Genomic DNA, 25,053 nt, shown 5'->3' with positions numbered 1-25,053 from the left:
GGTGTTTAGGGACCCAGATGCCACCGCGGCCGTCCAGCGTACAGTCAGATGGAAGCTTACACCCTTCAATGAGCCAGTCTCCCATGGCCCAAGACAGAGGTAAGCTACAGTTTGGGCACAAAGTGTTTGAAAAGATGATCTTGTTGACTGTTTTCTGAAGCATGATGATCACTGTCTGCCTCTGTTGCTCTGTGCCAGGGTTTTTGCAGCGAAACCCTCAGATGCCCCCTTATGGTTCCCCTCAGTCAGCATCAGCATTGTCACCTCGCCAGTCCACTGGGGGACAAATGCATCCAGGGATGGGCCCATATCAGCAGAACAACTCTATGGGTGGTTATGGCCCACAGGGAGGACAGTATGGTCCTCAAGGTTTGTGCATTTGAATTAGTCCCACCATGATTTGACCTGATTGAAGATTTTCTTCATTTGTGCTACTCAGATCTTTTGAAAAGATTCCGTAGAACATTGTTGCATGTTGGGATTTCTAAAGATGATACTTTGAAATCTTCTTCTTCTTTCGGCTGCTCCCGTTAGGGGTCGCCACAGCAGCTCAATCATTTCCATCTCACCATTTCCTCTGTAGCTTCCTCTGTCACACCAACCACCTGCATGTTCTCCCTCAGCACATCCACAAACCTTCTCTTTGGCCTAGCTCTTCTCCTCCTGCCTGGTGGCTCCATCCTCAGGATCCTTCTCCCTACATACCCTGGTTCCCTCCTCTGCACATGTCCAAACAATCTCACTCTTGCCTCTCTGACTTTGTTTCCAAATCTTTCCACCTGAGCTGTGCCTCTGTTATATTCATTCCTAATCCTGTCCATTCTCATCATTCCCAAAGAGAATTGCAACATCTTCAGCTCTGCTACCTCCAGCTCTCCCTCCTGTCTTTTTGTTAGTGCCATTATCTCTAAGCTGTACAACAGAGCTGGTCTCACTACTGTCTTGTAAACTTTCCCCTTCACTCTTCCAGATATTCTTCACAAATCACTCCTGCAGCCTTTCTCCACCCACACCACTCTGCCTGCACTCTCTCTTTCACCTCTCTCCCACACTCTCCACGACTTTGGGCAGTTGACTTCTAGTACAGTGGTCCGGGAGTTACGATCTAAAAATAACCCGCGATAAGCGAAATCCGCGAAGTAGTCAGCGCTATTTTTTGCAATTATTATAGATGTTTTAAGGCTGTAAAACCCCTCACTACACACTTTATACATTTTTCTCAAACAGGCATGAACATTTTCTCACTTTTCTCACCTGTGTAAACACACTCTTTTTTTCTTCTGTGCGAGAAGATTATAAACAGACACACGCAAAACTCTTCCTTCGCTCACTGCCTCCAGAGGTACGGATGTGGGAAACGCAAATAATCCAAGTCCTCTCTCGGTGGCCACGGAGCTCTGCGGCTGCAGTCAACATCTGCATCAAAACAGCGAGCGAAGTCTCTGGAGCTGTTGCCAGATTTGGCGCAGCTCCGCACAGCAGAGAGGGGACGGTGTGAGTGGCCCGCTGCTGCGTTTACAGAGCCCATAGAAAGCGCATCGGAGGCAGTGAGAGCAATCGCGGTGATGCTGACCGGTGCCGCGACCGGCACCCCTGATAAGGACGCAGAACACAATGCACTGTTAAAAAAAAAAAAAGCATGCAAAATTGCACAAAAAAAATCCGCAAAACTGCGAGGCCGCGAAAGGTGAACCGCGTTATAGCGGGACCACTGTATTTAAACTCATCTACTTTCACCGCTTCTGCTCCTTGTAACGGCGCTATTTTAGCATGCTCCCTCCTATTCACACACATGCACTCAGTCTTGCTCCTCCTGACTTTCATTCCCATTCTCTCTAGAGCATATCTCCACCTCTCCGGGCTAGAATAAACCTGTTCTGTACTCTCACTAAAGATCACAGTGTCATTTGCAAACATAGTCCATGGAGACTCCTGTCTGATGTCATCTGTCAACCTGTCCATCACTGTTGCGAACAAGAAAGGACTCAGAGATGATCGTTGGTGTAATTCAACCTCTACCTTGAATGAGTCTGTCATTCCTACTGCGCATCTCACCGCTGTCACACTGTCCTTGTACATGTGCTGCACTATCTTCACATACGTTTCTGCCACTCCAGACTTCCTCATACAATACCACAAGTTTTTGCTTGGCACTTAGTCATAAGCTTTGTCTAAATCTACAAACACACAATGCAACGCCTTCTGGCCTTCTCTATACTTCTCCATCAGTATTCTCATTGCATATGTATTGCTCTTTCTTGGCATGAAACCATATTGCTGCTCATAGATCTTCACCTGTTTTCTAAGCCTAGCTTCCAATACTCTTTCCCATAACCTCATGCTGTGGCTGAATAACTTTATGGCTTTGTAGTTACTGCAGCTCTGCACATCACCCTTTTTCTTAAAAACAGGAATCCGCACACTTTGTCTCCACTCCTCGGGCATCCTCTGGCTTTCTAAGAAACTCCACTGCCGTCTTTCCTAGACATTTTCATGCCTCCACTGGAATGTCATCTGGGCCAACTGCCTTTCCACTCTTCATCCTCTTCATAGGTGCCCTCACTTCATTCTTACTCATCTCCTGCACATCCAGATTTACTCTCTCTATGTCATCCAGTTTTTTCTCTCTCATTTTCTTCATTCACCAGCTCCTCAAAATATTCCCTCCACCTTCAACACACTCACCGCTCTTGTTAGCATGTAACCACCTGTATCATCATTTATTCCAACTGCAGTCGACTAAACATGTTTTTAGCACCATAACACCTGCTGTTTTGCACCAACTATGTCTTCCCCCACCTTTTGTATTTTATTACATGCACAACTGCGCAATTTATCCTGTGCAATAATTTTACCATATCTATACATACTTATATATACTCACTTATATTCTATTTTTCATGTAATCAACATTAGTATTTATGCACCCACCACCAGACATTGCAATATACTTTATTCACCATTTTTGAATGTAAATATTTTTCTTTCTTTACTACTGTATGACTTTTGCTGCTGCAACAAGTGATTTCCCCACTGTGGGCTCAATGAAGTCTATCTTATCTTATCATTTATCACCCTAACCTGCTGCACATCCTTTCCAGTTCTGTCCCTTTGTCTGGCCAATCGGTACAAGTTCTTTTCTCCTTTCTTAATATTAAACTTTGTGTACAGCTCACAATATGCCTTTTTCTTAGCTTTTGTCACTTCTCTTTTCCCCTTATGCCACATCTCATTGTACTCCTGTTCACTTTCTTCATCTCTCCCGACTATTCGTATTCTTTATCGCCAACCTCTTTCTCCTTATGCTTTTCTGGACATCTTCGTTCCATCACCAAGTCTCCTTGTCTTCCTTCCGATGATACTTTGAATTCTAAAGGGTTGTTTCCTCTTACTTTATCACACATCTGTGATGTTTGCTAAAGAACATTTCATCTTATTCTAACAAACCTATGGAAGATATCTCCTCAACTCATAGGAATAGCATGCTGTTGCTGGTCCCTCCCTCTGACTCTGTTGCAGCTATTTATAACTGTGAAGCAGAGAGTCAGCTGACGTAGCAGAGCCTCCTGTCAGTAGAGCTGAGACTGTGACAAAAGCTTGTTGCTCAGAGTGCAGTGCTCTCACAGCTAGTGCATAATATTGAAAACATAATTGTCAGACAGCTTGTTAGGATGAGCTGCCATAGTTATAATTTTGAAGGAAATTAAAATTCTGCTTTTTCAGTCACATCAGTCAGTCTTTGTAAACTACTGATTGTATTTTTCTTTCTTCCATATTTTTTTGATGTTGTCTATAGGTTACCCTCGGCAACCTGGCTATGGCAACATGCCCAATGCCAACTACCCTGGGTCAGGTATGGGCCCAATGAACCCCATGGCAGGCCAGGGTGGGGGTCCACCATATGCTGGCATACCTCCAGGTAGGATGGCTCCTAGTCAAATGGGTGCACGACCGTATGGTCCCAATATGGGGCCCAATATGCCTCCCAACATGGGCAACATGCCACCCCAGGTGGGTTCAGGAATGTGCCCTCCTCCTGGTATGAATAGAAAGCCTCAGGATGCTGGAGCCATGCAGCACCCAGCCACCAACTCCTTGCACAACAGGTTTGTGTTGGATGTATTTTCAAAATTCATTTTTACTTGAATAATAATATTTAAAAAAACCAGTGGTGCACCAAAGAATGCTCAAGAGTTTGACTTTTAAACACACTTATTTGCTATTGATTTCAGGATGCCTGGTTACCCAAACATGTCTCCAGGCATGATGGGTTCTGGCCCTCCCTATGGGTCGCCCATGAACAACATGCCTGGAATGATGAATACTCAAAGTGGCTCACCTTATCCTATGGGCCCAAACATGGCCAATAACTCAAGTGGTAAGTTGTGTCAAGGCTATAACATCGAGCTTGATTCTGTTTGTATTGTTGAAGTTCAAAGGGGAAAAGATGCTGTTAATCACATGCCGATTGCTGGATCCAGGTATGGCCCCTAGTCCAGAGATGAACAATAAGATGAACAACAAAGTTGATGGGAGTGGAACGCCCAAACCAGAATCCAAATCTAAGGTTGCCTTTAAAATATTTTAAAATAAAGGTTTTTGTTATGGAACATCTGGAAGATTCCACTGTTTCACTCTTGTTTTCTCATTTTCTTGCATTAAACAGAAGTCCAATTCTTCCACCACAACCAATGAAAAGATAACGCGACTGTATGAGCTGGGGCCAGAGCCAGAGAGGAAGATGTGGGTAGACCGATATCTGACTTTCATAGATGAGAAAGCAATGGGCATGACCAATCTGCCTGCTGTGGGGCGCAAACCTCTTGATCTCTTTAGACTATATATATCAGTTAAAGAGATCGGAGGCATGACACAGGTAGATAAAAACAATACATTTGACTTTGTTACTTTTGTATAGTTGTGTTGACTTTAATGAGGTCTTGTTTTGTGCCCCTAGGTGAACAAGAATAAAAAATGGCGTGATCTGGCTACTGCGTTGAATGTGGGCACATCCAGCAGTGCTGCCAGTTCTTTAAAGAAACAGTACATCCAGTATCTGTATGCCTTTGAATGTAAAATTGAACGTGGCGAGGACCCACCTCCTGAGATATTTTCAGACAACAAAAAGAACCAAACTGCTAAGGTCCAGCCACCATCTCCAGGTTAGATTAATGTTCACACCATCTTTCAAAGTGATAATCATTTTACTGCAGCACCAATTCAGACAGGTGCTTTAAATCTGACAAACATTTGTGTATCAGTGTCATTAAAGGTGTGTCACCTGTCTGTCTCTCTCTCTCTCTCTCTCTCTCTTATTTCAAACTGAAGCGTCCCTGTGCTCCACAGCTGGGTCAGGGTCTCTGCAGGGTCCTCAGACACCTCAGTCTACCAGCAGCTCCATGGCTGAGGGTGGAGATCTAAAGCCTCCCACCCCAGCCTCCACTCCTCATACTCAAATTCCCCCTATGCCATCGGGACCCAGGTGAATATCATCATATTACCGTCCCAGTTCAACACTTGATTCCAGTTTTGAGAAGGCAATACAAACAAACAAATGTCTTCCCATTTCTCTCATCATCCCTTTGCGTTAACACCCCCCCCATTGTCATTGTTACCTTTGTTTCACTTCTAGGAGCAGCGTTAACCTTCAGGACCCGTTCTCTGAAGCAAATGACCCTGCATTCCCCAGAAGGAACATGACTCCCAACTCTGCCTATCAGACTGGGATGAACACCCCAGACATGCAAGGGCGCATGGGCACGTTTGAACCCAACAAGGATCCCTTTGGTACAATGCGGAAAGGTAAGCACACTGCACAGACGAGCCCATTTTGCCAGAGAATCTGTAGCTTACCATTTTTATTTATGTATTTTAGGTCTGTCGCGATAATTACTACGTATATAGACTTATCGTACAATATACAAAGATAAATGTAATCATTTTGCTTGTCTAGATAGATCTTCCTTTATGGGCGTGTTTTTTTTTTTCTCCCCCTCATAAGTCACTAACATTTCACGTCATGCTGCAGGAGGTGGGCTCAGTTCTGCTGTCTGTGTGGGAGGCACTCAGAGTAGACAGTATGCAACAACAGCAAACCAGCCACTTAAAGCGAAACCACTGCATTATTCCATTAAGAAAGTTTGGAGGCATAAATGGAATTGGATAACTTAGCTTCTTTTGAAATACAAACTTCAAAGGGACAAGGTACTGATCCACATTTGTATTGGATCACTGTATCCCCATTAGGGTTTGGTATGTGTACATGGTGAGGTTTTATTAGATGCCGTCATTTGTGCAAAAAAAATCTAACAAATTTAAAATTGCCAAAATATTGAAGATGGTCTGGCACGACACATTGTGCAACATGTAAAAAAACAACAAAAAAACCCAATAATAAATTCATCCATTGCGAATGACGAGATGTAATCCAATTCATTTCCGTTTATTGAAAAAGAAAGTTTGCATTTACGCTGTGTCACATAGTGCTTCTGTGCCTGATGGAGCTCTCTGTTGCTCACGTTAAAGCTACTGTATGCAAGTTTTGAAACGCTATGTCCATCTAATATTAAGGTGTTTTTAACATTTTAAACATTATTTGACCTATGCATAACATCAAATGGCATGAAATGTAACACAAAATTATGAATATGAAACTTGCATGATTTAACTGTACTTAAATTGGCTCACATTTTGGTTACAATAGATTAAAAAAACATGCCAAATCTTGAATTATGTATTTTATTTTATTCCACTTTGCATAGGCCCAGTGATGTATGAAAAGGGCCAATCAGTATGGAGAAAATGGCTGTTAGCTCAGGAACTGAGGGGCCATTAGCCCATACCACCCGTTTGAAATATGAGTAGTCAATTTAGGATATTTTATATTATTTATTTTATATTTATTTTTCACATTTCAATTCCAATGCTGAATATTCTTGAGAATTAACTGTTTCATGCTCTTTGAAAAGATGCACTTGCATTTTTATGTTGTATTATTATATCAATGGCATAAAATGGTCTTAAACTTTGTTGATAATATTGTGATATCATTTTTCATGATATTGTCTGAGGCAGTATATTTGTAAAATTTGGCAAAATTTGTTATTGTGACAGACCTAATTTATTTATTTTTGCCTCAAGTAACAGTTGTTGATTTGAAATGGTCTGTATTTGTGAATTAAATTCCAGTTGGAGAGCAGTACCTACCTGCTAACCAGGGTCCTAACAGCGGGGTTGGTGAACAACAACAGCAGCAGCAACCGCCACAACAGCAACCGCAACAACAGCAGCCACCGTTTAGTCGAGGGCCGCCTGGAGCCATGGGCACTATGCCAATGGGTCCCAGGCAGCAGTACCCTTATGGACCAGGCTATGACAGGAGGTAAGAATCACAGAAAGGAGGATGTCATTTTCAAGACCATTAAACACTGATTATTCTTACTAGCTACTGTTGAAAGCAATCGGAGCAGCTAATGGCACTTCATTTTAAGTGTAGGTCATAAAATGTATTTGTAATTAATATGGTAACTTCCAGGACTGAATATATTTAAGTTTGATCAGGTGTAAACAAATAGATGGCATTTAATTACTGCAAATTGGGTTGACTCCTGATGCAACCAGCTGTTTTATGATGCATGTATGGTTTAAGCTTTTTTTTGGGGGGGGGTAAAAAAGGAAATGTAACCTTAATACCAAACAAAACATGTTAAAATATAACTGGTGAATTCATTTTAACATGTTTTACTCCCAATACTGTGTAATAAATTAATACTATGTTGCCTATCTGTGTATTGTCAATTTCATGCGGGTTTTTGTTATTCGTTAATCAGCATTCCTGACGTGTTTTTCCTTTCATGTTCATTTAGTTAACACTTTAACCTGTGCTGTTCCTTTCGACACGTCAATACACAAGTGTTTTTCTACATTTAACACTTGAATCCAACAGTTCTACCTCTGTTCACTTTCTTACTTCAAAAAACTCACTTCAAAGGCAAATTACCAACTTGCTGTAATTAGCTGCCAACATAAATTAAAATGTGATATGAGAATGTATGCTTGAAAATTTAAATGGAAAAGGAGGTTTGTGCAAGACAAATCTAACAACTCTGTGTAGCAGTGGAAAGCTATACTACAATTTTTGTTTTCCCCTACCCTTTCAGATCGGAGCAAGGAATAGGCCCAGAGGGCAACATGGGATCCAGTGCTCCTCAGCCAAACCCTATGATGCCTACAAACGCCGACACAGGGATGTATTCGCCAAATCGTTTCCCACCACAACAGCCACGGTCAGTTTACAAAAGTTATTATGCCAAGCTTCTTGGGTTCAAATTTCCACTTTTATATATAAATGAACTCTTTTGATGAATTCATTGTTGTGATACAAATTTGAGTTTCACAACTTCTATATCCCACCATTAAACATCTGAGTGCCATCGTCACCTTTGTGTCTTTTTGATTCTTTCATTTGTCCAGCTACAGTCAATAAGCCAGCGGTAAGCATGGACATTGCTAACAGCTAGCAGTGGTAACTGCTTAAATGTCTTCTGTCTAAGCCAGCGTCACTTCCTCTACAAGCCTCAGTGGTCACACTCTTGCAAAATTGGGAAAAAAAATGCTTGGCTTTCCTGGGCAAATGTAAAAATAAAACTTGCATGTCAGGCATTGTAAACAATGGGACTCAAAATTGAGCTGACTGAAAAACAAAACGACAACAACAAAAAGGATGCTGATGAAGCAATACATTCTGGGTTGTTCTCCCCCATGCAGTAGGGAGAATCGACTCTAATGTCACTATTAATTAATCAGTCTGTGAATTATGTATTTAATTGTTGATTCTAAAATATCAGAAAAGTGGTGTTTTTTTTAATTTCCAGTAGACAGATGTGGCATCCTCTTCAATTAATTTTGTCTGCATAGTTGTACAAAACCTAAATGTGGTAAATATACATGAACTAAAAACACAGAAGGTGACCAAATCTTTGTTTGATAAGGTATATTAAGTTTGGCACATTTTTTTTAATACCATCAAACAGTAAAATTAAGTAAAAATTAAGTCCACCATAAAACCAAACAATCACAAGAAGCTATTCATTAGCAAGGTTGGGTAGGATTACTTTGAAATGTAATCCAAAAGTAATCAGATTACAAGTAATCCAAATGTATGTACGTACAGTACATACATGTAATCCACATGTATTCTTTCAAAGTAATCCTACCCAACCTTGTTCATTAGTTATCAATTATGTAACACATTTAAGACATGGTTGGACATTTACACTCATGATTGTGGCATTGAATATATTTATAAATGCATTTTTAGATTTGGGACAAAAGTTAGAGAAGTACCGCGTTCACACTGGGCACGACGTGAGCGACAGGTTGCCATGTAATCCCCATGGAAGGACGCATTGTGGCACCAAGCCATGCAGCGCGACACGATGGACACGAATGAAGCAACGCGAGTGAAGCGATTTGAGTGATTGTGCGCATTTGTGGTGCGATATTGCGTCACATCGCGTTGCCCTCCTCCCCAAATTGAAAAATCTGAAATTTTTCGTCTTGTCGCGCCGCGATGACCAATCAGGGACTGGATATGTAGTGACGTGGAGATGTCTGGAGTTTGACTGAGTGGGATGTGAACATGTCCTGTCTCTGGTAGCCAGCCTGTGAGCAGGACTTATGTCCCTTTTGTTCTTTATTTCACAATTATGACAGAGTTTGGGGGAAGAGTGAGAGGCAGCCCCACAGCAAGTGGAGCAGATTTATTTATTTATTTTTTTCTTTTACGTGCGCGTGCAAGCGAATCGTCTGTGAAGACTATTTTATTTATTAACTACACAGATAGTAGAGAAGCTTGAATCTTCGACTGGACTGGGTTGCTTGACGCGAGGACGTCCTCGCGTCGAGCAACCCAGTCCAGTCGAAGATTCAAGCTTCTCTACTATGGAAACCACCTGGACAACTGAGAGCCTACACAGTAACTACACAGATGTATAATAAAGCAAATGGTAACTGGTTTCTAAACACAATTATGACAGAGTTTTTTGGGGAAGAGCGAGGAGCAGCCCCACAGCAAGAAGCGGAGGTTTTTTTGTTTTTTTTTATTGTTTACATGTGCACGCGTGAACGGGACAGGAGGTCCTCAAACTGGGTCCTGCAGAGGCGGAAAGACTGCTGAAAGTGGCCGTCATCCAGACGCAGCTCCTGCAGGAAATAATGATACTCCCCGAATTGGGAACGTCTCATGATGTTTGTCAGCTTTCCACAACAACTTGCTCCATGTGATCAAGGTCCGTCATGTTAACTTGACTGACAACCGGAGCCGGCGAGCGGAATGGAAGCTCCTCCTATTTGATGACGCACTGGGGGGAATTTTCACAGCGAAAGCAGGCGACACACCGGGCGATGGTGACGCATCTCTCGCCACGCAACCAACGCGAATTTGTGGTGTCTGGTTGCGCCTGGTGTGAACGCAACATAAGGTGTCTGATAGGGAGCAATTTCAGTATGGAATCTGTAAAGTGTTTTTTATGACATTCCAGTCATCCATGTAATTATATATCTGGCTGTATTTTTTTTTTTAAACTGGCCCATGGCTCAGTGTTGTAAAGAGTCAAAATGACAGAAAATAATGTTTGCAGGCATGATTCCTATGGTAATCAGTATCCTGGACAGGCAACGCCCCCTACTGGCTCCTACCCAAATCAGCAGCCTGGAATGTACCCCCAACAACAACAGGTAAATGATCCATCCAGACTCTGTTCACCCTGCTGATTGCATATTGGATGTCTTCATGCATATTTATTATTTCTGAAGGAGCATCTTTGGATTATTTTATCAACAGCATTTCAACAGGAAAAAGTATGATGAAGCTATTTTACTAAAATATTTGTGCTTTTGTGTGTTGTCTTTAGAGTTACAAACGTCCTGTGGAGGGCGGCTACCCTCCATCTAAGCGTCATGAGGCAGAGTATGGTGGACCCTTTCCTGGTGGACAACAACCCTCACAGCCACAACAGCAAGCAGGTGCCCCTGCACCCTCTTCAGGACAACAGGAGACATACAATCAGTATAGTGGCAGTGGGCCCTATCCTGGCTCTGATCGCCGCCCACCTGGCCCAGGCAGTCAGTTCCCCTTCCCATTTGGCCGTGATCGGATGCAAGGAGCAACAGGTCTCAGCGCGCAACCCAACATGCCCCCTCAGATGATGCAACCAGGCCCCGAAGGTCCTCAAGGAAGCATGTGGCAGGGACGAGGAGACATGAACTACCAAAACTACCCCAGTAGGCAGGGTGGCCCCGGAGGGCCGCCCCAGGGACCCAGCTATCCTGGCATAAACCGCTCTGAGGAGATGATGTCATCAGAACAGCGCATGAATCATGATGGTCAGTGGGGGGGGCAGATGGGTCCACGGCAGCCTCCCTATGGTCCAGCGGGGCCTGGCCAGCCAATGCCTCGATCAGTACAGCCTAACTATCAGCCCCCTCAGGGTGTGCAGAACCACATTCCACAGGTGTCCAGCCCAACCTCTGTACCCCGCCCCATGGAGAGCAGGACATCCCCAAATAAATCTCCCTACATGCACGGCGTCATGAAAATGCAGAAGGCCGGCCCTCCAGTGCCTGCGTCTCACATCGTGTCCCCACCAGTGCAGTCACCTCTAATAAGACGAGATATGCCTTTTCCTCCAGGCTCAGTAGAAGCTACTCATCCGGTCCTGAAACCACGCCGGAGGCTCACCATGAAGGATATTGGTATGACGATATGAATCAAAATCACATTTTAATACCTCTCTGTTAGCTGCTTACATTGTTCCTCAGAGAGTAATTATACACATTAATATTTTTGTTTTTTGTCTTCTAGGAACTCCAGAGGCCTGGAGAGTCATGATGTCTCTGAAGTCTGGTTTGTTGGCAGAGAGCACGTGGGCCTTAGATACCATCAACATTCTTCTGTACGATGACAGCAGCATTTCAACATTTGATCTCAACACGGTGAGATAATATTGTGGCCATAATGATGGTTTGTGTTCTCTCCATAATGCCTCGGAGGGATCATTTGTAATAGATTTGGCATTTCTGTTCTCTCTGCAGTTGCCTGGTCTACTAGAGTTGGTGGTTGAGTATTTCAGACGTTGCCTCATTGAAATCTTTGGCATTCTACGAGAGTACGAGGTGGGCGACCCTGGCCAGAGGACACTAATTGATCCTGATGCCTTGAAACGAGACAGCGACGGCATGGAAGAAGAGGAACCGTGCGCTGACGACATGGAGTTGGTAGAAGAGGAGGATGAAGACGAGGAGGATCAAGAATCTGAGGGGCCAGCTCATGTGAAAGAAGAAGAGGAGGAGCAAGAGCACTGCTCTGAGTCTGGGGGTCAAGATGACAGGGTAGAAGGAGATGAAGATAGAAAAGGAAAGGGGTCTTCATCTGAGCAGCCAGGTTCTTCACAGTCCTTACCTGTTCATGAGCAACCCAAACAGGCCAGCAAATTTGACAAATTTCCTGTCAAAGTGGTACGAAAGAGGGATCCATTTGTGTCTGGTCATTCCAGCAATCATGGCAAATTACAAGAGTTTGATAGCGGGTTACTTCACTGGAGCGCAGGAGGGGGCGATTCAACAGAACACATCCAGACCCACTTTGAACCACGAAAAGACTTCTTAGAACCAAGGGAGCGAAAATCCGGGTCCCAAATTGTCTTGAAGAGAAGGCCCCCAGAAGATGATGTACTGGAAAATTGTGTGCAGACAGAGGAGGATAAAACAAAACATCAGTGCAAAGACGATGGGCAAAAATGGGCATCGCCCTCAGAGAATGTGGTATCAGAAAAGCCCGGCTCCTCACCCTGCACCGAGGAGCTGAGGAAAATGGATTCCGAGTTAAAGACGGTTGAGAAAGGTTCTAAAAGTCACCAGGAAAATAACAGACCCATTCCTTGTGCAGTCAGTGATTTGACTCAGCTAGGCCAGCGTCCAAGCAGCATCCTGGAGGATGAGCCGCACAGTAAAGACGAGGAGCCGCTCGTTTCTCTGGCTAGTTGGCAGGATTCTTTAGCCCGTCGCTGCATTTGTATTTCGAATATTGTCCGCAGCCTCTCCTTTGTTCCAGGCAATGACCATGAGATGTCTAAACATCCAGGCCTGCTGCTGCTACTGGGACGCCTTATCCTGCTGCATCACAGGCACCCGGAGCGCAAACAGGCCCCACTCACCTATGAAAAAGAGGAGGATACAGATGAAGGAACGGGCCAAAGGGATGAGTGGTGGTGGGACTGCTTGGAGATCCTGCGGGAGAACACACTGGTCACTTTGGCGAATATCTCAGGCCAGTTGGACCTCTCATTATACCCTGAGAGCATTTGCTTACCTCTGCTGGACGGCCTTCTCCACTGGGCTGTTTGCCCCTCAGCAGAGGCACAGGACCCATTCCCCACCCTGGGCCCCCACAGCGCGTTGTCACCTCAGAGACTGGTCCTGGAGACGCTAAGCAAGCTAAGCATCCAAGACAACAATGTGGACCTCATCTTGGCCACTCCCCCATTCATTCGGTTGGAGAAGCTGTATGGGAACCTGGTACGGCTAATCGGAGACAGGAAGGTTGCAGTCTGCAGGGAGATGGCGGTGGTTCTATTGGCCAACCTTGCCCAGGGTGATACTCTGGCAGCTCGTGCAATTGCTGTCCAGAAAGGCAGTGTGGGCAACCTGCTGGGCTTCCTGGAGGACACCCTGGCAGCCACACAACTCCAGCAGAGCCAGAGCTCTCTGCTACATCTACAGGGGATACATTTCGAGCCCACCAGCCCGGACATGATGCGGCGAGCAGCCCGGGCTCTGCACGCCTTAGCCAAGGTGGAGGAGAACCACTCGGAGTTTACACTACACGAGTCCCGACTTCTCGACCTTTCAGTCTCTCCTCTAATGAACTCACTGGTTTCTCATGTTATCTGTGATGTACTTTTTCTGATTGGCCAGTCATGACAGCTGTAGGGAGCCATGGCTCCACCTTGTGGGGGGATTTATGCCTCCATCCCCTCTTCCCTGGTATCCTGGCTTGAGTGTGTAAAAGGGCAAGGTAGTTAAGTGACTTTTTTTTTTTTTTTTTTTTTTTTTTTTTTAATTTATTCCATTCTTTGAGCCCTCCCCAGGCTCTACTTGGTCAAGGCGGGTTATCACAGAGCTGTGGTGGATTACAAACCAGAGATGCCCACATATTGACACTACTTGCAACACGAATGCCAACTGGATGATACAGCAGAGCACCATGGTTGGGAAACTGTTCTGCACTTGGGGGTGGGGGAGGGAAAGTACTTTTTAATAAAGATAATTAATAAATAAATAGCTGAAAAACAAAAACTGTAACCAAAGTTGCTGTCTCGTTTACAGTGAGTTTGGGAGACGCAGTGTGCCCTAGCTCTCCCCATGAGGGCACAGTGAGTCTGTAACTGGGTGACATTCAGAAGTGAAGCAGACTGACAAGTGGCCTACTGGTTATAGTTACTGTAGTTGAGTCGTCACCAGTCAGCCCGACAGCAGATAAAATGCTGTCAAAGCATCTTCACCGGGGAGGCCTGTGCAGTGTGCAGTAGATTGTAGGACATTTTCTGTACTGTACTGCTCTTGAGTGTAAGCATTCTGTAACACGATTCACACACAGAACTCAACGATGCAGCTCTTCTAGAGTTTTGAGGTCATTTAGTTTGGTGTAAAACAGAAAATGGCTTTCTCCCCCAAAGTATCAAAAAAAAACAAAACAAAAAACCTACAACACCCTTACCTCCTGTCTTATCCCTTGATTGTATGAATACCCGTATGAAATCACCTCTTAGGACTGGTTTTCAACTTCAGATACAGCTTTGCTGTGGTGTATATAATGTTGTACATTACACTTTAATGTGTCTGTCTCTGTCTGTGTCACTATTCTCACAGTTGGTGGTGAGGGATGCAGTCGCCATTCCTCACCGATTCAACCCACTCCTCTGGTCTCTCCACAGCTCCGTAGTATGGCAGACACGGCTCAGATCTCTCATGTCCTGGTACAACAGAAATAAACTAGATGAAGTACACACATTTGACAATTTTTCTCAAATCATGGATTCAGCATATTTGTATTTTGGACTATGTAGCTAAGACATCATGTAAATTCCTCCCTTTCCCTTTTTTGGCTCAATGAATATCATTTATTCAGTATGAAATCTTTATACTATATGTTCCACGTGGTAAGAATAAATGTACATTAAATCTTCTTGAGCTGTTTGATGGTTTGTTTCAGATTACTTGCCTCTTATGTGTGGTAGAGGTCCAGCCTTATGACACCTGTCTCCTCATAAGTGTGTTGAAACCAGTATGGATCTGTATATTGATTTAGCATGTTTTACGCTGGCTGTCCTTCCTGACAACTCCAGATCAATGAGGGAAAAAAAAACGAACGTTATGCAGCTTTGTGTGCAATTTTGTTGCAATGCATTTTATCAAATTGTGGCATTGGTTTTGATGGGAAGAAATAGTTTTTCGTCATCGTTTTTCTCGCTTACTAAAAAAAAAAAAAGGGTAGTAGTATAGTATTAATTTTAACCCACCAAATGTGGCAATGGTTGAAATGTTATGTCAACACAAATAACAAAATGCTTGTACAAAAATTAGACAGCATATATATTCCTTGTCTTAAACAAGGAATATATTTGCTTTGACACTTTAAAAAGTAGGTATGGAGCGCCACCTGCTGGAGAATAAAGCCGAGGTATTGATTTGTTTTGCCTTTGTGGAGAAATTTGTCAAGCGTGATGTCGGAAATTTTCTCCCAAGTCAATGTTTTCTCATTAAAATTCAAATAACTCTGATTCCAGGAAGAAGACGTGGGACTTGTAAATATGACTTAGCATCTTATTCATCAATTATGTCACTGTCACATAATTACAATTAGAACGCTAACGTTAAGATTGATTGGTTTATTTGGCAAAATACATATTTGCCGAGGATGGCACGAAAAACCACACTTATTTCCATCGTGGTTCCCATGACAAAAAAAACTCCCCAAAACAAATTACTTGGCTACAAGGCCATCTACATACACAAATTAATAAAATACTAAGTTATTATGATCTTCAAAATCTGTGACATAACATTTTGGCCTATTTTTTTAAAATACATTTTTAGAAGCGGCCTGTTTTATGTAGCTAGGTAAATACCAGTGTAGTTAAAAGATTTAAAACTTGAGTTTTTAACATGGGAACCTCCTATAACAATAAACTATTTATAGTCTGGTGACCAAGAAAAGTATATAGTTAAAACAATAAAAAAAAAAACTTCAGTTGGAGACAGACTTCCATCATAGTTCTAGAAATCTTAACTCCATACACATTTGTTCACGACGGATTTTATTTTGAAAAGGTTTCTGGACTTCACCGGAAGGGAAAACTACATTCACTGCAGCAGAATGAGGACGACAAAAATGTACACTCGACGCTTCGATATTTTCGTGTTTTTCCCATCTTATTTTACGAAGCGATAAGCGCTGGATTTATCTCAGTTACAGCTTTTCTTTGCGAGCCGTTTACAAAGAAAAAAAAATGACCGAACCATTATGGACTTTGTCGTAGCAGCGATAATGCAGGTTACAACCGACTGTTTCCAATTTTGTCCATCACATCAGTCACTATGGATGTGAGAGCTGTTGTGCAGTTCGCCGCCGTTACCAGGTGCTTCTCGCTCTTTCTACAGGTCAGTGGGCGTTCTGTCGAATTTTGCACGCACCCCCCCAAAAAACCTGAATTAGTCACGGTTAATTACTGCGGCAATTGTACCTTTCAGTGTTGACTGTGGCCACGTTAAATATTATAACGCGTTAATATACTGTAGTTAGTGATGGCGAAATGACGCTTTCTGATTCTGGAGCACTGAGGGTTTGTGGAAATTTTCAATACTCGAGTGCAGTGACACCTAGTGGCGAAAACAGTTCACAGCAAGAGTAGCCTACGATTTTTTTTCCTTCTACATTTTGCACTGCGACATTGCTGATAACATATTGCAGAAAACAATGCTATAATTAATACCGATTAATGGATCATACCTTCTTCGGTGATCTACGATGATGAGTATCTGAGTGGCGCAAACACAATTGTAGAAGGACCACATGTAGAATATTATATTTCAGAGCATTCATGCATTTTTCTTTGTTAGTGGTTGATGTGTTACACTTACTTCAAAATGTGCTGAACTCTGTTTTTCTGTCGTTTCATGTTTTGTTGTACAATATGATACTTGATGTGTTTAATATGTGCTCATATAACAGTGAATATATAATTTGTAGCTCTCTGTTGTTAAAGTGCATCTGCCTGGAGGGAGTTTTCCAACAAGTTTCCATCATATATTATTACATTTGCTGGCAGACAGATTATATTTATACATTGAAAGATAAATCTGTAAAAACAAAAAGAAAAATCAATGGCATGAAACAATGCATTTATAGACTGGTTGCTGATTTTTAAAATGGATTTATTGAATATAGGACAAATTGATGAATAAAACAATTCTCAGATAAATACTTTAAATTCTTCAGCAACTATTGCCCTTAGAAATGCTCATGACAAACCAACACCCTAAAAAAAGAATTTTGCAGTGAAGCAGTCACGATTTCACAGTCAGCGAGGCCTCATTTGTCGTCAGTCACTTGGTTTTTGAAAGTGACGTAAGAAAACGATTGTCCTTACTTGGCATGGTTTGGAGCTTCTGCATGAATTGTAATATCAATAATTTTCAGATAGAGAGATTAAAAATAGCAGCACTCACAGGACTCTGCTGAAGTAATAATAGTCAAGTCACAGTAAAGGCCAGTCGGAATTCTTTTTTTCTCCATAGATCTTTGTGACATCATAAGACCAGGTAAATATTGAGACAGAAATAAATGCTATCTTACAGTGTTATAGAAATGGAAAAAAAGAGGTAATCAAGAGACTTTTGAGACAGATCTGGTCCACCACCTGCTAAATCCATCAGCTCTGACCTTTTGGCCATATAGCATGACCTTTTGGTCATGGGCATGATCCAGCACGCAGGTGCCTCAATGTTGTAGGCCATCTTCAAAAGTCCAAGAGAATTCTGACTAGTGATCTGCCTGTATGGTTGCCAAACAGATCACATCACAGCCTGTCCCCTCACTTGTTAACAAACTCTATGCTGGTTTCATAGAAAAAGAAAACAAACTGCTAGGACAATTGCATTTTCCCCTGCTGTTTTGGATGGCGAAGGTAAAAATCCATTAATTTCTCTGAGGTTGTACAGTTGTATGCAAAAGTTTGGGCACCCCTGATAATTTTCATGATTTTCCTTAAAAATCATTGGTTGGATCAGAAATTTCAGTTAAATATATCATACGTATATCAGACAAACACTGATATTTGAGAAGTGAAATGAAGTTTCTAGTATGTACAGAAAGTGTGCAATAATTATTTAAACAAAATTAGGTAGGTTCATAAATTTGGGCACCCTTGTCATTTTATTGATTTGAATACATTTAGCTCTAATTATTGGAACACAAAATTGGTTTGGTAAGGTCATTGACCCTTGACCTCCTTACACAGGTGAATACAATCATGACAAAAGGGTATTTATGGTGGCCATTTGCAAATGTTTCCCCTCTTTGCATCTCTTCTAATGAGTGGCAACATGGGAGCCTCTAAACAACTCTCAAATGACCTTTAAAACAAAGATTGTTCAACATCATGGTTTAGGGGAAGGATCCAAAAAGCTATCTCAGAGATTTTAGCTGTCAGTTTCCACTGTGAGAAACATAGTGAGGAAATGGAAGACCACAGGCACAGTACGAGTTAAGACCTGAAGTGACGGGCCAAGAAATATCTCAGATAAGCTGAAGCGAAGGATGGTGAGAACAGTCATAGTCAATCCACAGACCTGCTCCAAAGACCTACAACATGATCTTGCTGCAGAAGGTGTCTCTGTGCATCGTTCAACTATACAGCGCTCTCTGCACAAAGAGATACTGTATGATTCTGTAATGCAGAGGAAGCTTTTTCTGCATACACGCCACAAACAGGCTTGAGGTATGTTAAAGCACATTTGGACAAACCAGCTTCATTTTGGAATAAGGTGCACTGATGAAACTAAAATTGAGTTATTTGGACATAACAAGGGGTGGTATGCATGGCTGAAAAAGAACACAGCATTCCAAGAAAAACACTTGCTACCTACAGTAAAATTTGGAGGTGGTTCAATCAGCTAGCTGTGTGTCTGTGTGGCCAGTGCAGGTACTGGGAATCTTGTTCAAGTTGAGTGTCACTCAATTCTGAGGAAAAAATTATGGAATCACCCTGTACATTTTCATCCACAAAACTAACACCTGCATCAAATCAGATCTGCTCGTTAGTCTGCATCTAAAAAGGAGTGATCACACCTTGGAGAGCTGTTGCACCAAGTGGACTGAAATGAATCATGGCTCCAACACGAGAGATGTCAATTGAAACAAAGGAGAGGATTATAAAACTCTTAAAAGAGGGTAAATCATCACGCAATGTTGCAAAAGATGTTGGTTGTTCAGTCAGCTGTGCCTAAACTCTAGACCAAATACAAACAACATGGGACGGTTGTTAAAGGAAAACATACTGGTAGACCAAAGAAGACATCAAAGTGTCAAGACAGAAAACTTAAAGCAATATGTGGGTGATTCTTAGACTACGGGCACTTATGTCCTTTGATCATATTGTATGAAAAACAGAAAAAAGGGGAAATTTCACACTTTTATAGTTATCTTTACAATGAAAGTGTTTTAAGAAATGTGTTCTAGTAGTCTCTGATGACTTTTTCACCTTTTTTCAGCATCATTATATGCAAATATTGCCGTTTTGTGCTTGTCCCACACCCAGACTTTTGATCTTCAATGATAAAAATGAATGGTAAAAAAAACGTTTTTTCTAATGTTTTAAAATATCTCTGAATAAAATATCAGTAAAATAATCAAAACATAATTGGGGTATTCAATGTCATACAACTGTTGTGATTTTTTTAAACAAACTGTAGTTGTCCCACACTATTGCCATAATTTCCACCACAACACTGTAATGTCCCTTTAAACAGTTTGTATGAAAGATTGTTTGGGTAGTTTCTATGGAGATAAACAGTGACATCAGAGCACATGTATATAGCGCCAAATCACAATAAACAGTTGCCCCAAGGCGCTTTATATTGTAAGGCAATGGTGTGGTGGAAATTACATTTACAAGGCCAATAGTGCCCGTAGTTAAAGAATCACCCATGTCTCAAAAATCGAAAATGCACAACAAAACAAATGAGGAACGAATGGGAGGAAACTGGAGTCAACGTCTGTGACCGAACTGTAAGAAACCGCCTAAAGGAAATGGGATTCACATACAGAAAAGCTAAACGAAAGCCATCATTAACACCTAAACAGAAAAAAAACAAGGTTACAATGGGCTAAGGAAAAGCAATCGTGGACTGTGGCTGACTAGATGAAAGTCATATTCAGTGATGAATCTCGAATCTGCATTGGGCAAGGTGATGATGCTGGAACTTTTGTTTGGTGCCGTTCCAATGAGATTTATAAAGATGACTGCCTGAAGAGAACATGTAAATTTCCACAGTCATTGATGATATGGGGCTGCATGTCAGGTAAAGGCACTGGGGAGATGGCTGTCATTACATCATCAATAAATGCACAAGTTTACATTGATATTTTGGACACTTTTCTTATCCCATCAATTGAAAGGATGTTTGGGGATGATGAAATCATTTTTCAAGATGATAATGCATCTTGCCATAGAGCGAAAACTGAAAACATTCCTTGCAAAAAGACACAGGGTCAATGTCATGGCCTGCAAATAGTCCGGATCTTAATCCAATTGAAAATCTTTGGTGGAAGTTGAAGAAAATGGTCCATGACAAGACTCCAACCTGCAAAGCTGATCTGGCAACAGCAATCAGAGAAAGTTGGAGCCAGATTGATGAAGAGTACTGTTTGTCACTCATTAAGTCCATGCCTCAGAGACTGCAAGCTGTTATAAAAGCCAGAGGTGGTGCAACAAAATACTAGTGATGTGTTGGAGCGTTCTTTTGTTTTTCATGATTCCATAATTTTTTCCTCAGAATTGAGTGATTCCATATTTTTTCCCTCTGCTTGGTCTAAAAAAGTAACCGTTACTGACTGCCACAATTTTTTTTCCTGATTTCTTATAGTGTTTCTTAAAGCCAGAAAGTTGCCATTTGAAATGACTTTAGTTTTGTGTCATGTCTGTGATCTGCTTTTTTTCTACAAAATTAAACAACTGAATGAACATCCATTCCATTCCATTATTTTTACCAGGGGTTGTAGACGTGGTGAAGAGAACTTGTTGAAGTTCAAAGTGAGTATCAGAATGGGGAATAAAGGGGATTTTTAAAGTGACTTTGAGCGTGGCATGGTTGTTGGTGCCAGATGGGTTGGTATTTCAGAAACTGTTGATGTACTGGGATTTTTACACACAACCATCTCTAGGGTTTACAGAGAATGGTTCAAACAAGAGCAGATATCCATTGAGGGACAGTTGTGTGGACAAAAATGAATTGTTCATGTCAGAGGTCACAGGAGAATTGGGCAGACTGGTTAAACCGCCAACTGCATGATGCCATCATATCAGTACGGACCAGCATCTCTGAGGAATGTTTCCAACACCTTGTTGAATCTATGCCACGAACAATTAAGGCAGTTCTGAAGGCAAAAGGAGGTCCAACCTGGTACTAGGAAGGTGTACCTAATAAAGTGGCTGGTGAGTGTATATACACTTGATGCGCTATATTAATGTTGTGACTTTTTCCTCTGCAGGCTGTCTTGAATGCTGCCATCCCTGACCATGATGCTGAAGCATTCAGGCCCCCACGGTCAGAGCAGCCCCTATACCTGGACTCTGCAGTGGAGTGGTTGTTGGGCGGTCTGTCTCATTGGGACGCTGAGCATTTCCTCTTCATTGCTGAGAGAGGATACCTGTATGAGCACAACTTTGCCTTTTTCCCCCTCTTCCCTGTCATCCTGCGAGGCCTGGTGGAGACGCTGCTGTGGCCCCTGAGCAGCTGGCTGACTGTACGGGGACGCTTGCTGTTGGCGGTTGCCCTTGGGAACACCACCCTTTTTCTGTTGAGTGTCGTTGCCTTGCATGCACTCAGTAGAATGGTTTTGCAGGACAGACGACTTGCTCTGCTCTCCAGTCTGCTGTACTGCATCACACCTGCCAATGTTTTTATGACAGCTGGATACTCGGAGAGCCTGTTCGCAGCGCTCACATTTGGTGGTCTGTTCCTCCTAGAAAAAGGACTCACCTTCCGAGCCTGCTTGGCCCTCAGTATAGCCACGGCAGCTCGATCCAATGGACTTGTTAATATTGGATTTCTACTCTACCTTCCATCGCTGCACGCAATTTCCCAAATCTGTGTTTATCGTACAACAACAAAAGGCCATAGTAAAGTTTTCCATTATACTTGGGTTATCGTGCGCCTTCTGCTCACCTCACTCCTAGGAACTGCAATTATAGCGCTTCCCTTTTTTGCTTTTCAGTACTATGGGTACAGGACGTTTTGTACACCATCTGTGTCCTTGGAGCAGATCCCTCCTGCTCTCCTCACCCTAGGCGAACACAAGGGCTACCGGGTTCCAGATGAAAATAGTCCACCACCCCTTTGGTGCATGAGACCCCTCCCAGTGCTTTATTCTCACATCCAGGATGTTTACTGGGATGTGGGTTTCTTTCGCTACTTTGAACTGAAGCAGATACCAAACTTTATTTTGGCTCTACCTATGGCAACACTTGGCATTATGGCATCTTACGCATATTTTCAAGCCAATCCAGACCTGTGTTTGAGACTCGGACTTTGGGAGAACAGTGCAAGTAAACGACTTGACAAACCCACACTGGGATTCTACAACCCAAAAGTGTTTGTCTACATTGTTCACTCCACAGTCCTCTTGATATTTGGAACACTGTGCATGCATGTGCAGGTAAGGAAGTCATATGTAAGAAGTGTGATCTGTTTATAATTATATGACAAGCAACGTGACTTCCACTCATTGCTGTTGTCTATCTGGAATTGTTGTAGGTTCTAACCCGATTCATGGCCTCCTCTTCTCCTGTGCCCTTCTGGATAAGTGCACATCTCCTCCTCCTCAATGAGCCACTTCTTCATCGAAGGAAAACATCAACCCCTAATGTACAGCTGCAGATGCAAAACTTCATCAGAAACAGATTCAAGCTCATGCCTCAAAACCCCATTACAGGACTGCTGCCACACTTGAAATCCTGCTCTCCTACCACACAAAGCATTCTGGGATACTTTCTCTCTTACTGGGTGCTGGGTTTGGCACTGCATTGTAACTTCTTGCCCTGGACTTGATGATAAAGACTTTACGAGTACACTGAGCTTTAAAATGAAACATTTCTGCACAGAATTCATCAATAATGTATGTTAACAAATTATTTCACACACTGGTTTACAATATGTTCTCACTATTTAATTTTTTAACAAATCAGTAATTGTTAAATTGATGATTGGAATGATGTTACAGATATTTCCTCATGGAAATGTCAGCAATATTTTTCACAGTTGCAGTTTTATTATAAAAGACAAAGATCACTGTAATTTGTATTTGTGATAAATGGAACATATGTAATCTTTGGACAATGCTGCATTTTTGTTTATTTTTTTTGGCTTTGCTGCCCTGTCCTGTGTAGAACGTATTCAGTTTTATGTGACAGAAGATTGTAGACTGACATAATTCAGATTTATTCATTAAATATCATCACCTTCCTAAAATAATGGCCTAAGTCATGTTTTGGAGAATATGACTTAGGCCATTATTTTAGGAAGGCGATGATATTCAATGTGTTTAATGGTTTAAGATGCACCTTTTTGTGGCATTTACAGCTGAGAACATATTAATATGTACAATATACTTGAATGTTGGTTAATTACATGTGATAAATTTTGGGATGTGGTGTGGTTATACTTGGAGAGGGGAAAACTGTACTTGCTGTGGCTGCAATAATTTAAACATACTCGTACTTTTTGACATTGCACTGCATGTTTGGAAGTTGTATTTTGGGTCTTTTGGATATGGAAGAGAAAATAAAATGCTGCTGGTACACATTCTTTCCAAGTTAGTTTTCTTCATTTAAAGGTAGACTGCTGTACTTATTACTCAATGGCAAAATACAGTTATTGCGAAGACTTTGCATCTGTCTGTGCGTTAGCCCGTTTGTCTGTTCAGCATAATTCCAGTCCTATTACTTTCAGGGTCTTCAAATTCACAGGGAGCATTCTTCGAACACCGACCTTGGACAAGTTCAGCTAACCTTGACCTATTCTAAGGGGTCAAAAGGTCACATTCTTTCTACACGCTCTTTTCTTTGATTACATGCTTATACGGCCTGGGGTACTTTAGCATTGCGTTATATATTTTTATTTTGCAGTGGAATGCCTGTCCCAGTGGTGGTCAGGACACTGTGAGGCTAACTTTTTCATGAGCAGATTAGATTTTCAAGCTAACTTTTAAAACCATTAGCATGGCACTTAGAATCTACCAAAATTTAGTTCCACTAAATTTAAGTCAGCTAACATTTTTTTAAAACTAAATAATGTTTTTAAACCCCAAAATCATGCATGTTTGTTTGAGTTGAGTTTATACACTAATTCATTATGCAAAACTGACATCACACAAAGGTAGCAAGCATCAGCCAGAGGAGATGGAGGAGCAGGAGGTCGAGCCTGAATGCACCAGAAGAATGCAGCATAATTATTCACCAGTTTGCTTAAATACTGTGGATGGAACAATAATTAAATTTCTGAAATGGGAGATTTTTTTTTAATTGCCAGCACGTGAACACGTTCAGTTGTGTGGCAGAATTTGTTTGAAATGAAGCGCAAGAGGCACCATATGCTGGTTGAATTTCATTTTGATATTACAGCTACTGACACACAAAATCCTCATTTACATATTGCCGTCTACGTCATGTTACCACCCACTATCAATTGCATAATTAGTTTCAGTAAATCACCCAC

General features: G+C 42.0%; 2 protein-coding genes across 4 annotated transcripts in view; both read left to right on the top strand.

The window, feature by feature from the left end:
• Positions 1 to 15,247, top strand: part of arid1aa (AT rich interactive domain 1Aa (SWI-like)) — a 46,657-nt gene extending 31,410 nt beyond the window's left edge. For 2 of the 3 annotated variants that reach the window (XM_034175156.1, XM_034175158.1), the window contains 15 exons: positions 10 to 99; positions 199 to 369; positions 3,797 to 4,106; positions 4,233 to 4,378; positions 4,482 to 4,567; positions 4,667 to 4,876; positions 4,958 to 5,162; positions 5,329 to 5,482; positions 5,633 to 5,802; positions 7,189 to 7,381; positions 8,160 to 8,285; positions 10,641 to 10,737; positions 10,914 to 11,754; positions 11,864 to 11,994; positions 12,094 to 13,980. In XM_034175156.1, coding sequence (XP_034031047.1) covers positions 10 to 99; positions 199 to 369; positions 3,797 to 4,106; positions 4,233 to 4,378; positions 4,482 to 4,567; positions 4,667 to 4,876; positions 4,958 to 5,162; positions 5,329 to 5,482; positions 5,633 to 5,802; positions 7,189 to 7,381; positions 8,160 to 8,285; positions 10,641 to 10,737; positions 10,914 to 11,754; positions 11,864 to 11,994; positions 12,094 to 13,980 — 4,817 coding nt within the window. Of the gene's footprint in view, positions 1 to 9; positions 100 to 198; positions 370 to 3,796; positions 4,107 to 4,232; positions 4,379 to 4,481; positions 4,568 to 4,666; positions 4,877 to 4,957; positions 5,163 to 5,328; positions 5,483 to 5,632; positions 5,803 to 7,188; positions 7,382 to 8,159; positions 8,286 to 10,640; positions 10,738 to 10,913; positions 11,755 to 11,863; positions 11,995 to 12,093 lie in introns of all 3 variants that reach the window. The other variant, XM_034175157.1, reaches the window with a different exon arrangement.
• Positions 15,248 to 16,384: 1,137 nt separating this feature from the next.
• On the top strand, positions 16,385 to 23,647 carry pigv (phosphatidylinositol glycan anchor biosynthesis, class V). Its single transcript, XM_034175155.1, has 3 exons — positions 16,385 to 16,719; positions 21,830 to 22,996; positions 23,095 to 23,647. Exons 1-3 carry the CDS (start codon positions 16,657 to 16,659, stop codon positions 23,386 to 23,388), a joined length of 1,524 nt encoding a protein of 507 aa, XP_034031046.1. The 5' UTR covers positions 16,385 to 16,656; the 3' UTR covers positions 23,389 to 23,647.
• The last annotated feature ends 1,406 nt before the right edge of the window (positions 23,648 to 25,053 follow it).

The sequence above is a fragment of the Thalassophryne amazonica genome, chromosome 7 (assembly GCF_902500255.1).
Source record: "Thalassophryne amazonica chromosome 7, fThaAma1.1, whole genome shotgun sequence".
NCBI classification, from domain to species: Eukaryota; Metazoa; Chordata; class Actinopteri; order Batrachoidiformes; family Batrachoididae; genus Thalassophryne; species Thalassophryne amazonica.
This window is presented reverse-complemented; position numbering and strand designations above follow the sequence as displayed.

Coding starts and splice junctions, on each gene's coding strand:
- pigv (XM_034175155.1), top strand. CDS start 16,657: ATGGATGTGAGAGCTGTTGTGCAGTTCGCCGCCGTTACCAGGTGCTTC. Junction 16,720..21,829: donor GCTTCTCGCTCTTTCTACAG/GTCAGTGGGCGT, acceptor TTTCCTCTGCAG/GCTGTCTTGAATGCTGCCAT. Junction 22,997..23,094: donor CACTGTGCATGCATGTGCAG/GTAAGGAAGTCA, acceptor GAATTGTTGTAG/GTTCTAACCCGATTCATGGC.